The 14519-nt window shown below is 45.1% G+C and overlaps 1 protein-coding gene across 6 annotated transcripts in view; it reads left to right on the plus strand.

The window, feature by feature from the left end:
- LOC128894095 (uncharacterized) overlaps positions 1–14519 on the plus strand; it is a 173438-nt gene that overhangs the window by 151659 nt on the left and 7260 nt on the right. For all 6 annotated transcript variants that reach the window (XM_054155556.1, XM_054155555.1, XM_054155559.1 and 3 more), the window contains one exon: positions 6762–7074. In XM_054155556.1, coding sequence (XP_054011531.1) covers positions 6762–7074 — 313 coding nt within the window. The remainder of the gene's footprint in view (positions 1–6761; positions 7075–14519) is intronic.

A 14519-nucleotide genomic window follows, 5' to 3' on the forward strand; every position in this document is an offset into this window, starting at 1 on the left:
ATTCGCGGACTTTGAGGGCCCAGTACCAATGAATTCATGTCGATAATAAATCAAGTCTGCAATTTCTAGTTTGGGTCTGGTTAGGTTTACGTATTTCTGACGCGTAGTGCGACGCGACTATAAAGCGAAAGAGGGGAACGACGGAACAGCTGGGAGCGCGACGCTCGCCGTAAAAAGTATTACAGGAATTCGTGCTTTCGCTCGGTTGCGCGACGTGGCCGCGACTCGGGATCATTTGTACCGTCGGCTTGATGAAAAGGCGGGAAGAAAGGAGGCACTTCCGCCTTTATGAATCCGTTTACGAGCGCGAGCTGTGGTGCGATGCGTCGCGCGTTGAAACCGGAAACTCGACCGGCTGTAGCTCACCGCCACGCTCTATTGTTTCTTCGTTTACAGGACAGACCTCGACATGGGGGTTACCCTGAACGCGAGAAACAACCTCCACCCTGTCCTCGCATTCTGTTGGCATTCTTTGTTTACTCAGCTTTTCATTCGAACTCGTAACGACCCCCGATAGAGGGCCATTTTCGAAATTCCGACGCTCCACTCCGTCCCTTACTCCACATTTTAATTAACCCTTTCGCGTCCACCCCAGAATGCATTATTTTATTTAGCGAGCAGTTTTGTCGCAAATGCATAATGAAACTGCGAACAAAAATTTGGTTGTAAGACTATACATTGAATATGTCCTCCAGTGAGAGTCATCGTTCCTTCTTCAACAAATTCCCACACCCCAACAAACCACTCACAAATATTCCTAAAAAATTCGAAATGAATTCTTCCACCCCTAAATATTAGACCTTCATTAGCATCCATCAAAGCAAACATCAAAGCAATCTCTATCTACACGCAATCCTCTGTTAAAGAATTAGAAACTACATATCATCCGACTTTCCCCCCAGTTTCATTCGACACGTGAAAAGCGCAGCATAGGAGAAATATTATGTTACCTCTTTAAGGTTCGTTCGCAAAGTACGCACGGTTGGATTACTTCCGGCTGCGTGTCCAGCCGCGAGCGTCGCCGAGTTTAATAGGAACATATTTTCGGGATCCGGCTTAAGCACAGGGTAGAAATTAACGAGCAAACGCGACGGCGACGAAGGAAGCAAACGAATCGCGCCGACACGCGAATCAGCCGAGCGCGGAGAAATAATCTCAGGGAATATTTTTCCCTGGGGGAGCTCCAATTTACTCGCGTCACCCACCCTGGGTCCGGCTCCCGTGTTTTTAATTAAAAACATCACTGTCGCTATTCGTACGCGTATCTCCGCGCCAGCCGCGTTTTTCGATTCGCTGGAACGCCGGGAAACAAAAGCAAAGCGACCTGGACGCGAAGAGAAACGCGCCTGGCATCCGGGGGAGAGAGAGGACTCGGGAGTCAAGGTCCGTGGAATAATCTGGAGCGCTCGATGAAGGGTGATTTTCTAAATGTTTTGAAGACGCGAGGGTTGGATCAATTTTTAACGTTTGCGTGTGGATTTATTTAGGGTGTGGTAGGTTGTAGAAATTTCTGTAGTGGTTTCTCAAAGGGATAGTCCAGCGATCTAAGGGGAAATTCCGAAAAACCAGAATATTTACAACTCAAACACCCCCACTTAATAACGTCAAAAAATGCTTAACACATTTAGGTTTGATCTGGGTTAGGTCTAGATTTCTCCAACCTTAAAGTCACCACCTCCATCCCCTACCATTAAAAAATGCCTAGCTGATCCGTGTCATTTTCAATCCGAAACTTCGATATCTTCCATGTCCTCAACATCAATAGACCCTCACTAGGTCGCGGATCGACGTCGTCCTTTCTCAGGTTTGCTCCCCCAGAGACCACTGTTCCAGAATCCAACTCCAGTCGTCCTAACGCGTCCGCGTCGATCGAAACTTTGTAATTAAACCTCGCGTTGGAAGCCTACCGATTTTCCAGCGACGTTCCAGCATAGTATCGATACCACCGTACCGCGCTCCCAGAGTTCGAAGCTTCGAACCTTTTCCGAATTCGTATTTTCGGCGTATCGAAGCACCCATCGAACTTTCCGGCGTTTACACGAACTAACTCGAGCACGGTCGACGAGGATTTGCATGAAGTTCGGAATCGAAGCCACCGAGACGAGAACAAAGAGGAAAGTGGAAAAGTATCGTAGGAAACGCAGGAGCAGTTAACGTCGTTAAGCATCCGAACTACCTCGGGTTATAGTCGGTCCGTGCCCGGAACTTTGGACAATCTTCTTTGAGAGCAGTTGGAAGGGAACTAGGAGATGCTCCCGAGCAGTGGAATTAACTCGTTACGCGATACAATGGCTACCTGTTTCCATCGACTTCTATTTTCCCTCTGCAGGCTTCAGACGGTAACGCGATACGAGTTGGAAATTCTGTAATGCGTCTACTTATTGTCTTTCGGACGAAGCGTTCCGTGGAGCTTCCTCCGCGGAATGTCTTCCCCGAACATGATTCACGCGCCGAAACACGATGCCTCGAAGTTTAGGGGTGCTGAATTACGCGCTTGCCTTCAGGGAACCCCTCGATGTGCCCGAAAGTTGAAGATTCGAGTCTAGGAGGAGAATTAGGCTAGTGGGTGCTTCTTCGAGGAGTTAGGGGGAAGTTTAGGTAAAGAATTTGAGACTCCGAGGTGTGCGCAGGTTAGTATAGAAGCTGGGGAAGCATGGATTTAAATGGCGAGAGAAAATTACGTGGCTTGTCACATATTTGATAATATTTGAAAGATGCATTTATATTTCGATTGCTGAAGAATGTTAAACATAAAATGATTTAGGTCCTAAAAAAAAAAAAAAAAATATTTTGACAGTCAGGAACTCTCTATATTTACTCGAGAAATTTGTTTAAATTAAATAACAGGTTTATTGTTTCCAAATAACTTTTTATTCTAAATATACACATGCGGAAAGCTTGTTCATGTACATATCTGTCGTTTAATTTAGACAAACTTCTTTAATAGACATAGAGAGTACGAATATTTATGGGACTGACTGTAGTTCCCCCAAAGAATGTTCTTCGCACACGGACAAAAATCTTGCTCGATACAGTGACGGTCTCATGGTCCCTCGGTTACTTTAATTCCATAATTTCCCAGCCATTAAGCCTCCGTTACGGTTTAGAAGAGGATTCTTAATCCTGTCAGCCGCGAATAATTGCAGCAACGGTATTAAAAGCCACAAAAAAGTGTCGTACCTAGAGGTCCTGTTCGCCCGCGACCATTCGTCGGCATTAAAGCCTAACGGTCGAAACTTGAAGAGACAATTTAGCAGCGAGGGATATCCAGCGATATTTTAAGATTTCGCGGCGCGATGGATCTCCGTTGGTCGAGTTCTAGGGACGACGGGGCCTTGGCGCGAGAAAACGGGAGAACGATAAAACGTGTTAACGCGATAAAAATGTCCCCCGCCTTACCCCCTCTGCCCACGTGTCGAGTACTCGGTGCACTGGGCGCGAAATGTCTGGCAGTAAAGCTGTCGAAACTCGAGCACCCCAGGACGCAATAGCGGCCTTTTGACTTACGATCTCAATTTTATCGCGCGGAAGCTCCCTCCTGGATACCGTCGCGTTTAAATTCCGCTCATTTTCCCCGAATGTAAAGATCTCCGCTGTGGGAACGTTGTTTCCGGGGTTCTGGGAACGAGCAAGCTTCGAGTCGCGGACGTGAAAATAGCGTGGCAGGTAGATATGTTACTTTTAATTTTAGTCAGAATTTCTGGCGAGCTCTGTTAGTGGGGAATTTGAAAGGGAGGGATGAGGTTGGGGGGTTAGTTAGTTTTCATTCTTTTTAAAAATAATCCTTTCAGACGTGAATTATTTGTTCTCCTCGTACTAGTATAATTAAATTTTTAGGGTTAACTTGGACTAATATTGGTACGGAGACAAATAAAAAAGAAAATCGTAATAGTATAGGTTTCGAGGAAAACTGGTCTCAATTGTGGACGCCAGGTTTGAAAGGGTCGACACATCCACTATACTAGGGTCAGTTAGACTCGGGATTATATTTATTCAATCCTTTTCTGAAGCGATTTTCTGTATCACGGACATGGGATCATGGCATCATCTCAAAGATAGCAAAGAGTGTCCATGCTAAATGAAGAGTTTGTGTCTCCAATGATAGCTCCGTCTTTCTTTAACACCCAGTCGGAAGCAAAACAACTTCCTGGCCACTCTAGCGTCAAGTTTGACACAAACGCTGGTACCTGCGTTTAACAGGGTGCAAGTTGAGGGGGCCGATCGTCTGGATTTAATGGTATCCAGCGTCCAGACGATATTTACTCGGCTATTAGCGCTCGCTGGCCGGGGGTACAGCTAATGGCGCGCCTTTAATGGTATCCAGCACGAGTAAATCCGCTCGAGTACCCTCGACGTATCTATCCCCAGTAAAAATATACCCGTCGAATGGCGTGCCTCCCTTCCCCTCCCCCCCCCCTCCTGAGGCCGTGCTTTGAATCGCGAGCGAAAATAAACATTTTACCCGACCCGCTCACGGCGCGGATAAGCCACTCGGCCAATAAAAGCGATACTCTAAATCAAAGCTCGTATCGGTCCACGTTTCTCTCCATTTCAGCCGCGTATTGGCGCCCACGGTCGAGAAAACGCTCGGCTGTACGTTTCCCGCGGATATGAACCCGAGAGGCGATGGATCGCCACGTCGCGTCGTGTTTTAGATATCCTCGACGACGAATTAATTCCAACTTTTAGATCTTGACGACATCCACGCATTGCGCTCTATGGGAAATCCTAGAACAAGGGATAATTCAAATAATTTTTCGAGAGGAAGCTCAACTCTTACGCTTCTCTTCTATCGAATCATTATTTATTCAGAAACGTAATCAAAGCTCCGTCACTATTCGAGATAACACCTCCATGACTCCCTCTATCTGTCCAATCGAAATTTTTCCAGAAAGACCGGAGTCCTTTTGGTCTAATAGCTCGTTCCTCCCCGACAATTGAATTTCCCCCGGTTACTTTCGTCGACAAAGCCCCTCCTCGGAATTTTCGCGATGGAAATTCTCAATCGACCGACTTCGTTTCGAGCAACGTTGATTCGAACGGAATTGATGTATTAAGGCGCGCTAGCTCGGACGGGGAGTTTGTTAATTGTAACCGTTAATCAAGAATGGCTACGCTGTTAACGCTTGATCTGATTTGTCAGGGAACGGTTCAATTTACGAGCGACTGTTCAAATAATCAACTCGTCGCTATCGACCTCCCTCAAACGCGAGCTCTGCAACCCTCTGTTCGTGATTGCGTTTGTTCCGGTCGTCATTTTTCGTTGGGAGACTCCTGCGTCATTCCATCGACCTTGTTTTCTACATTAAAATGATTAAACTCACTGTTTCACGACCACCTACACCGGTAATCGTTCAGAAAATATCTACAAACAGCAACTGTATCGCTAACGTTTCCAATTAACCCTTTGACCGCTGGACGATTTTTGCTGGAAATTCTAAGAGGCGCAGAGGTGTGAATTTAAAAAAAATATCATCCTACAGAGAATGACAAAACGAAACGTTTTCATATTTACAGTTTATTCATACGTTGTTTAGTTTCAGTGGTAAAAATTGACAACTTGAAAGACCTCTTTCCTGAAATTTAATTGTTATTGTCGAAACTAAGCGTCATATGAATAAACTGTAAATATAAAAAAAGTATTGTCTCGTATGTTATACATGTAAAATATTTTTGCAGTTAATTGCAAAATGTGTCTCTATGACCAGTCATTTTTCGCAACACGATAGAAATAGCAACAAACGAACGTCGGTAGGTTTAGCGTTAAATTTCTAAAACGGAACATTTCAACCACGCAAAAACAGAAAAGTTTCTGCCCACCGAGGCCACAAGTTCTTCATCCCCTTCCAGGATCAACGAGACCGTCCCTAATTAAAAGCCGATCTATTCGATTAATCAGGCCTCCGAAGACCGAAGTGTACACATCGTACACTTTCTTCCCGTGTTCCCATCTCGTTACGAACGGACAAGCCTGGAAGGAGGCGAGAAGATGTTCGCGGGGATTGTATCGATCCCTCTGTTTACCTTGTACGCCGTACTTTAGGAAAATTGGTTGCGTTCGTCGCATTACGCCAAGTATGTCGCGTCGCTGTCGTGGTGGGATCTGCGAGAAATTGAAGGGAAATTGGAAATCTGCGCCCGGGAGCCCCGGCTCGTTTCGTCGTGCTCGAAGGCTATCCATTACGGCGACGGCCCACTCCCGTTATTGGTGTACTTTACCTATGCTAATTTGCCGTCTCTGTTGACGGGGCTCGCGAAATTAGCGGTGCCAGGAAATCTTTGGGACTGCACCAAAGTGTTCTTTAAAAGGGTTCCCTTGATTATTTATTTACACGAGAATCAGGTATTTCTTGAAGTAAATTTTTAGTCAAGATAGCGGTTTTACCTAGAGAGGAGCTTTAACATTGGTGTGTTCCACTAATGTGAGTTTCAAATTGTGAACAAAAGTCCTATTCCTTGAGGTAGGATCGCTTTGAAAATCCGAAATATACCAAAATGGTCCCTATTTAAATTTATATCTCCCTCTCCTCTTCGCCCTCTGCTCTTCCAAGTGAAAATATCCCGCGTCCAAAGGAGATCCACCGATCTGAAGGTAGTCCACTCCTATTCTACACACGTAAACTTCTAAAACCCAATTAGATCTCCGTCTGGCAAGTTTGACGTCTGCCAGCCGCGGAAATCAAATCGTCGCGCCCAACTAAGCAGTTCCAACCCGCGTGGCCATCCAACTAATCGATTCTTGTTTGCCCCCGATCCCTCAGAGAGCCGAACTGCAAGCTGAGGTCCCTGAACGTGTCCAAGTGTTTGCTCGTCGGATTGGATGCGGGCTGCCTGGGAGAGACCATCAGAAGGGCGCGCAATTTGGATGCTCTGAGAGCTGCAGGAGCATCCAGGCCAGCGGACGTGATGCCATTGGTCCTGGCGTTGACGGAGGCGCCCTGTCTGCAGCTCCTGGATCTCGCCAGTCCGCGACTGGCCCTCGACGATCATCCCTCGCGATTACTCTGTCACGCCCTCGCCAGGAACACCACCCTCAAGCTGCTCAGCCTCGAGGGCTGGACCTTCAGAATCGAGGTAAGTACTCTTTCATTGGTATTCTTTATACTAAATCGGGGACAAGGGAAAGAATTTCACCAAATTTCTAAGTTTCCTTCGACAGGGTGGTTTTCTCCCCTTCCAAGTAGGCATTTGGAACATTTACAACGAAAAGAAAACCTTATCCTTCAAATTTAAAGCATACATAGAGCACATAGTTCATTTAAAAAAATACCCTGTGAAACTAATTAAGAACAGAGCTTTTATCGAAGCTGAGTTATTCAGCAGAGTATAATTTCTAAAAAATGCATTCTGAATACATTACAAAGGCTCGTCTTATCGGCGATTAATTAAGTAGAAATAGAGGACCGAACTAAATGAAGGCGAAAAGAACGTGATCGATATGAAGAGCTGCATTCAGTATCTTGAAGCTTCTCCGATTACATCTCGAGTATTTCGAGGAAGTTGCGAACGGAGTAGAGGGGGGTCTGTAAAGGAAACCGATGGGGTATCCAGGGTATACTAACGGTAACTCTCCGGCTCGTAAAAAGAATCGCCCCGAAAACTTGGCGGTTTCCTACTGGGAGTTCGAAATCTTCCGGATTTGCGCGTATCGCTGTCGCTTTTCGATGATAATGTTTGGAAGTTTAATGACGGGAAGCAGAGATCGCCTCTTAACCCGTCCAGATCCACCTTATCTCCAACTTTAATCCATTTCAGTCAACCTACCCTTGCATATAAAACTTCTATAAACTTATTAATCATCCGATCAACCCGCACAATTTTTCTTTCAATCGCCAAACACCTCAGAATGGTAAACAACCCCGTCAAAAATACAAAAGTCTCGTCAATCGTGGTTCACGATCCCTAATTGGCTGGTTCACGTCGCCCCTTTTCCAACTCGAGCTCTAGCACGTATATACAGAACGTAAATACATATGTATCTCGGTTCCTTCCACCGAACCTCTTAACCTTCCAACCCCTATCTTCCCCACCCATTGTTGGCGATGAGCCATTATCTCCAGTGAAGTACGAGTGCCTCGGTTGGGGGCGAAAAGACCATTCTAAAACCGTGGGAGGAGACGATGAACACGGCCACGGGATAATCCTACCAGGTGCATCCGTGGATTAACCCGGAGGTTCGGTAATTAATTATCGACGATCTCAGGACAGCATCGAGAAGGGGGAGGAAAGAGAGATAAAGGGCAGGTGACTCGGTTTGTGTTTAGTCCTCTCACTAATTGCCAGGGAGGAAAGCTCGATTCCCTTCGAACGAAGTGTCCCACCAGCGGGAAATTATTTACTCACCGCCTCCCTTTTTTGCATGGAAACCCCAAATTCTCAATCTGTATGAAATCCAGTTCATACCAAGGAAAAAGAATTCTTACCCAAAGCAAATAGTTCCTTTCTCTGTCACTCCCCGCTAAAATCGACAAAAGCATCAGGTGTGGTCGCGATAATTGGGTCTCCCGATATGCCGTTTCACAGCGTGCCACGCGTTCTCGTGTTCCACTCGAGCAGAAAGAATGGGGTATTTCAAATTCGCTAGAAAATGCTCCTGGTTACGGGTGCTCGACGTCTGACCACATACAGACCCGTTCCACTGATCTCGCCTGTTCCCAACTTTCTTCTCTAATCAAGAACGCATAATTACGGCTCGCGCAACCGGTAATGAAATTCACTATTCGTACGAATGGGGGACGTATGAGTGTGGATATGAGGAGTATTGTTACAGACTCGGATAAGCAGTTCTATCAAATGGTTAAGAATATTGCGATGAGGGATTTATAGAATTAATCACGGGAATTGAAATCTGAATTCGAAAGAAACTTATTAGCAAGCGTTAATAATTGATAGCAATTGAGTTACTTACTGTACTAGTAAAATATTGAGCTTTGGGTGGTAGAATAAAATTCTGTCCTCCACAGAAAAACTGTGTCGAACTTATAGAAAGTGTGGAGAACATTCCCTCAGAGAAATTCAGAGGCACCCAAAACTATTTACGACTCATACATAGTAGAATACTCGTCAGCGTGATGTACTTGTAAAATAGTCGTAAAGCAAAAAAGGGTGGAGAATGAAGTGGAGAAGTGTATTCTGGAAGGAGTCGATCTCGAAAATTTCATAAAATTCCAAATTATTGGCTCTCCTCCACTCGTGTTCTTTATTTTCTTCGATGGCTTTTGTACCGGGGATCAAAATGGTTTCCCCATTCGATTCGATTTATAGTTCGTCGTATCTCGTACTCTTCTCCCTCAGTGTTTCACGATGATGAAAGCGTCGAGAAGCCGGGGAGAAGAGGATTGATACGAGAGGAAACGAGAGCAAATGTCTTTCACCGATAAGACGGGGTCACGGTTTATCCGTGTTCGTCCAGGGATCGTCCAGCGTGCTGAACAAGCTCGGGATTTATGCGCGGACCCGCTCCTCCATTATTCAGAACGTATTGCGGGGGCGTCGCGACGATGCAACCAATTTATTTAAATCCACCGCCCGTCGAAAGGGCCGGGCTAATGGGTGCGCAGGGCACAGCCCCGAGGTGTTCCAACGAAGTAAATGAAACCGGAGATTCTCGTATAAATTGAAGGAAACTTCCACGAAGAAACCAGGTTTCTCCTCCTCCGCCGCTGTGCAGCAGTCGAGCAATGTAGCGCGACACCGGTTAGAATGGCTCAACCACCTTGGCATAATGGGATTCCAAAGAGTAGTGCTGGAATGGGGACGAAGAATAATTTTTAAAGTTCATATATATTTATGATTTATTTGGCCCTCTCGGTTGGCAGGCATTTTTGCATTCTGGTAAGTCTTAAACAATGGTTGGGATAGTATAATTGGGAGTCTATTGAATTATTTGCGAATTTTTATTGTCAATTTTACGTACATGTTGTATAAATTGTTTTTAAAAATTCTGTTAGATGTGCGCATCGTACAAGTGCTCGTTCTCCGCGTATAGATCTTCCGGAATTTCGATTTAGGGACCAATTGAATAAATAATAAAGAACACGAAGATCGACGAGGTCCCTGCTGAATCCACTCCTTAGTGAGATTTGCACTTTTGAGAACTACAACAATAATAAAGATAGCTGTAACGTTCGAATAAAACCAATCAGGCCAAAACCAGCCCTGTCCACACGAGTACTCATGGTTCCTGTATGTCCAGTTCCCCGCAGTAGGTCACTCGCGCGTTAGACCCAGCATATCGTCGTCCACTCGAGGTGGCGAGTGGGAAAATTAATGAATACTCGTCGAATTTAATTAAATCGAATTCGAACCCGTCGCTTGGAGGGTTCCACCTACGTCGTTACCAAAAGGGTTGGGTTCGAGTGGTCGATCGGGGCTTCGCGCGTTTTCGACGACCTCTGCGCGAACTGATTTATTTAAAAGCAAGAACCGTCAGCGAAGAGTGCTATACCGAAACAGTCGAGCTCGAAGCACGGGCAAACAAATATATATATATATATATATGTGTATGTATGTACGTCCGCGACGCGGCGAAATGGATTTTCTATTATTAAAAACGCTCGTCCGTGTGATCCAATTTACTTAAATCCACTAGTAACTCGCGTCGAGACGCAACTACGTTGTTCCTCATCCAATCTTGCCTGGGAAATGGAATACAGGAGAAACGACGCATTAAGCGAACGAATCGATCATCCCTGGCGAGTCTAACGACCGGACTATTACTCGCGAACGCTTCTTCGGAGGGGCTGCTTATTTATTATACGCTTCGACTCGATGCAAAACGTTGGAATGATTTATAAGCCCTGTTTGACACGGTGCGCTAATAAAATGTATGTTAATCGACCGAGGTAGGGATGAATGGTTCTTGAGGTCCTACAGTTGAGCGAGCTTCTACAGTTTTATATTTCTTATATCTTATACAGTTTGTCCCATAAATATTCGTACCTCTCTGTTTATCGATGAAATTTGTCTAAATTAAACGATAGGTTTCATGTTTCCAAATAAATTTTTCATTATATGTATACAAGTACAAAGTTTACCCGTGTACATGTTTATAATGAAACATTTTTCTGAAAACAACGAACCTATTATTTAATTTAAACAAATATCTTTAATAGACTGAGATATAGAAGTGTACTTGTACGTATCTACATAATAGTATTCTTTTGGAATTAATTCCAGACACGTCGCAAATCGTCTTCCTCGGCCAGAAAAAAAAGTACCACCCTCATAAAACCCGCCCCTCGCAGACTTCATCAACGAATAATTTCACAAATCACCTAACAGTAAGGCAGCTGCTATGGAATGATTAAAACTTTTCTCCTCGAATTTATGTCTTCCACTAACTCCCACGATGGTCACGCGCCCTTCAAGCCTGCAGCGTCCTCCAATCAAGGGCCGATTTGTTTAAATTCTTGGACGAAAGAAGCACAAGGACTTAGGCGATTCTGGCCCATCATAAAATACTTTCTCGTGAGTGGTTACGAGGCTCGCCCCACCCTATGGAACGAAGCTGGGTAATATTGCCCGCAATAAATTACGCTGCACCCCATTCCGGCTCGCCCCCCGACCCTCGCAGCATCCCTCCGTGCAACCCTGACCAACGTGTACAAGGATCGTTGAAAATTTCCATGAGAATGCAGCCGACTCCGACGTATCGCGTGCTCCTCGTAAGCGTTACGCGAACCGATTCCGCGCACGTTTATTCAAAACAACGTAACGGAGAAATCGTCTGGAAGGAACGTCGCGGATCAACCATAAAGGCAACCCATCCTGTCTCCATTTTTAGCTCGTTTTACAGACACCTTCTGGATCGATATTCATGGTCGTCGAACGTCAAACGTCTCCCATATCGGAGGGATGAGTGCTTCAGGGGTTGACGGGTTAAAGATCGGGCTGGAAATGATTATCGTTCGAGGTATTTTTAATAAACGTTGCGTTTATCGGTATTGGGTCTTGAGATACGCAGATTCCTTTATCTGGAGAGGTTTGTGTCTTCTTTGCGTTGTAAGGAGGAAGAACGTCAGAGGAAGAGGTTGTTCATTTTGAAAGGGGATGTAACGATTCTTTGAGAATAATTGCGATAGGATTTGAATATTTATTGGTTTAGAAATGAATACACAAGTGTAATTTTAATCATTGATATATTCTCACATTTTGATGGGATATACAGTTTCATTGTAGACTACATTCTTGATAGAATTTCCATATAAACTAGACTCCAGCAAATAACATTGCCTTATAAACTACGTCCTTTGTGGAATTTCCTTATAAACTAGATTCTTTACAGACCTTCCTTTTAACACAGAATATCCTTATAAACTACACTATTTACAAGACTTCCTTATAAACTATTTTATTTGTAAGAATTTCTTATAACATAGAATTTTCTTATAAATAACGCTCTTTATGATAACTTCCTCCCATGTTAAGGTGCAGATACCCATTCCTGAGCTCACCCTACCCCTCGCAGGGATGAATGAAAGTAACCCCTCGGCCGGTATCGTGGTTTAGCGCCTCGAGGCAGGTTCATCGGTTCCCGAGCGATGAACGTTCGCTTAATCCGCGTCAGTTAACGAGGGTAAACTGCGCGCGAGGGAATGGTCGCGTCCGCGGCCAAGGCGAGGGGGTGGTCGAGCTTGGAAAGCGCGTAATTCGCAGAATATCCCCGGATAAATTGTACAACCGTAAAATCCCTCCCGTGGTGGTTCGGCGATATCACGCGCGGAAACAATGAGGCAGGGAGCATGGGGTGAGTCGCGGGCAGATTTAATTTAACGCACGAGGGCGATTATAAACAATGCAGCTCGTTGGAACCCTCTCGACTCCCCACGAGCTCGACCATTATTGTTCGACCTGTCACGAGGCTGGATGATTTCCATTTAAAAAGAATTGTGGCTACGACCCACCCCCACCCCCCACCGCGGATTCGTGGAATTTATGCGGACGCTCTGGTATTTTTCACCGAACGACGAGAAACCCTCCCACCTCGCGATGGGGATGTTACACCAGACCCTCTGGCCAGCGAAAAACAATTTTCGAACACGCGATCTCGTCGCTTTTCGGGGGCGTTCATTTTCGCCTAGCTATGTTTACGCAGCGATTCGTGTCGCTGCGAGTTTCGCGATGATGTGCACCGACGTACTATGCGCATAACAACGTCCATGGGTGGCTGTGGGCTACAACGATTCGCGTCGACAGCCACTGACGTCATTAATAATGCCAGGAGAAACCGCCGAAACGACAATCGATTTGCCAAATTTCCTACGCCACTCGTCGCGCCACAGGGAATGGTTAACTTTGTGGATTTATCACGGAGGACGATGCCACCTTGTGCCATCGGTGGCCTAACCTTACGCGTTCTCTACATACTCTTCGTCCAATGCGATCCAGAAGCTTTTCACTTCTTATTCGATAGTGTACATCAATGTAGCACAAGTTGTCCACAACAGTTCTTGGTATGTCTTGCTTCTCATCTACTTATTGATTAATTTAATGGCTCGTGGACATTGTTTGATTACAAAGTCTACGCTTTGGGTTAGGGTATCTGTGACATTCTGAACTTCATCGAAATGTGAGTAGATCTTGAGCGCGTTGACAAGTAGCAAGCACTTCATTATTTTTCCTATGAAGCGAGGAGTAATCGAGTTCGCTTTCCTCTTCGGCGACTCGACCATAATTTTAGCCAATTTCAGCGGCATTATTCAAGAGCCCGGCAAACACTGCCCTCGTAAATCCAACGATTCCGCTGGCGAAATTATTTCACGCGGAAAACGCCGGAATAGCCATGGAAACTGGACGGGTCTCCGGAGGTGGTTGAAATCGCCTCTACCTTGAATCACGTTTCCTTTTTCATTACTGTCATGTGGCTTATGCTCCTTTCTGTTTTCTTCGATTATAGACTCTTCTTTAGGCTTTCTCCTTTTAATTACCTTCCAATTCCCTTGTCTCTTCCCATTGATTTCCCCGGAATTTTCCTTTAATTTCCGTTTATTTTCCTCCAATTTCTCTATTAAATTCCAACCATTCTCCTTATACTTTCCCTGCTAATTCCTCATAATTTTCCAACTTTTTCCCTATAATTTCCCTACTAATTCCTCATATCCTCCTAACATCTCCTAACACATCCTAAACCCTTCCAGCACCTAACACCCCCGACACCTTCCAACACTAGCTCAAACATCCTATCATCTCCTAATACCTCCTGCAACCTCAGAATATCTCCCGACACCTCCTAACCTCTCCTAACCTCTCCTCACACCTTCTAACATCTTACAACACCTCCTGACATTTCCCTTCATTTTCTAGCATACTTCCCTTTCATTTCCCTCATATCCCTAGTACCACGGTCTTCATGTGATGCTGATACAAAAGTTAAGTTTCGAGATTCTATTAAAAGTCATGTCATCTCTTCGCATATCATAGTCTCCTCATACCAGGAGTAAAAATTCGACATTTCCCATCAAAATATTGAGCGGGGCGATTTGCAACATTGTTGAACTTGCAACATTGTTGGAGTTCGA

The sequence above is a fragment of the Hylaeus anthracinus genome, unplaced genomic scaffold (assembly GCF_026225885.1).
Source record: "Hylaeus anthracinus isolate JK02 unplaced genomic scaffold, UHH_iyHylAnth1.0_haploid 3, whole genome shotgun sequence".
Classification (NCBI taxonomy): Eukaryota; Metazoa; Arthropoda; class Insecta; order Hymenoptera; family Colletidae; genus Hylaeus; species Hylaeus anthracinus.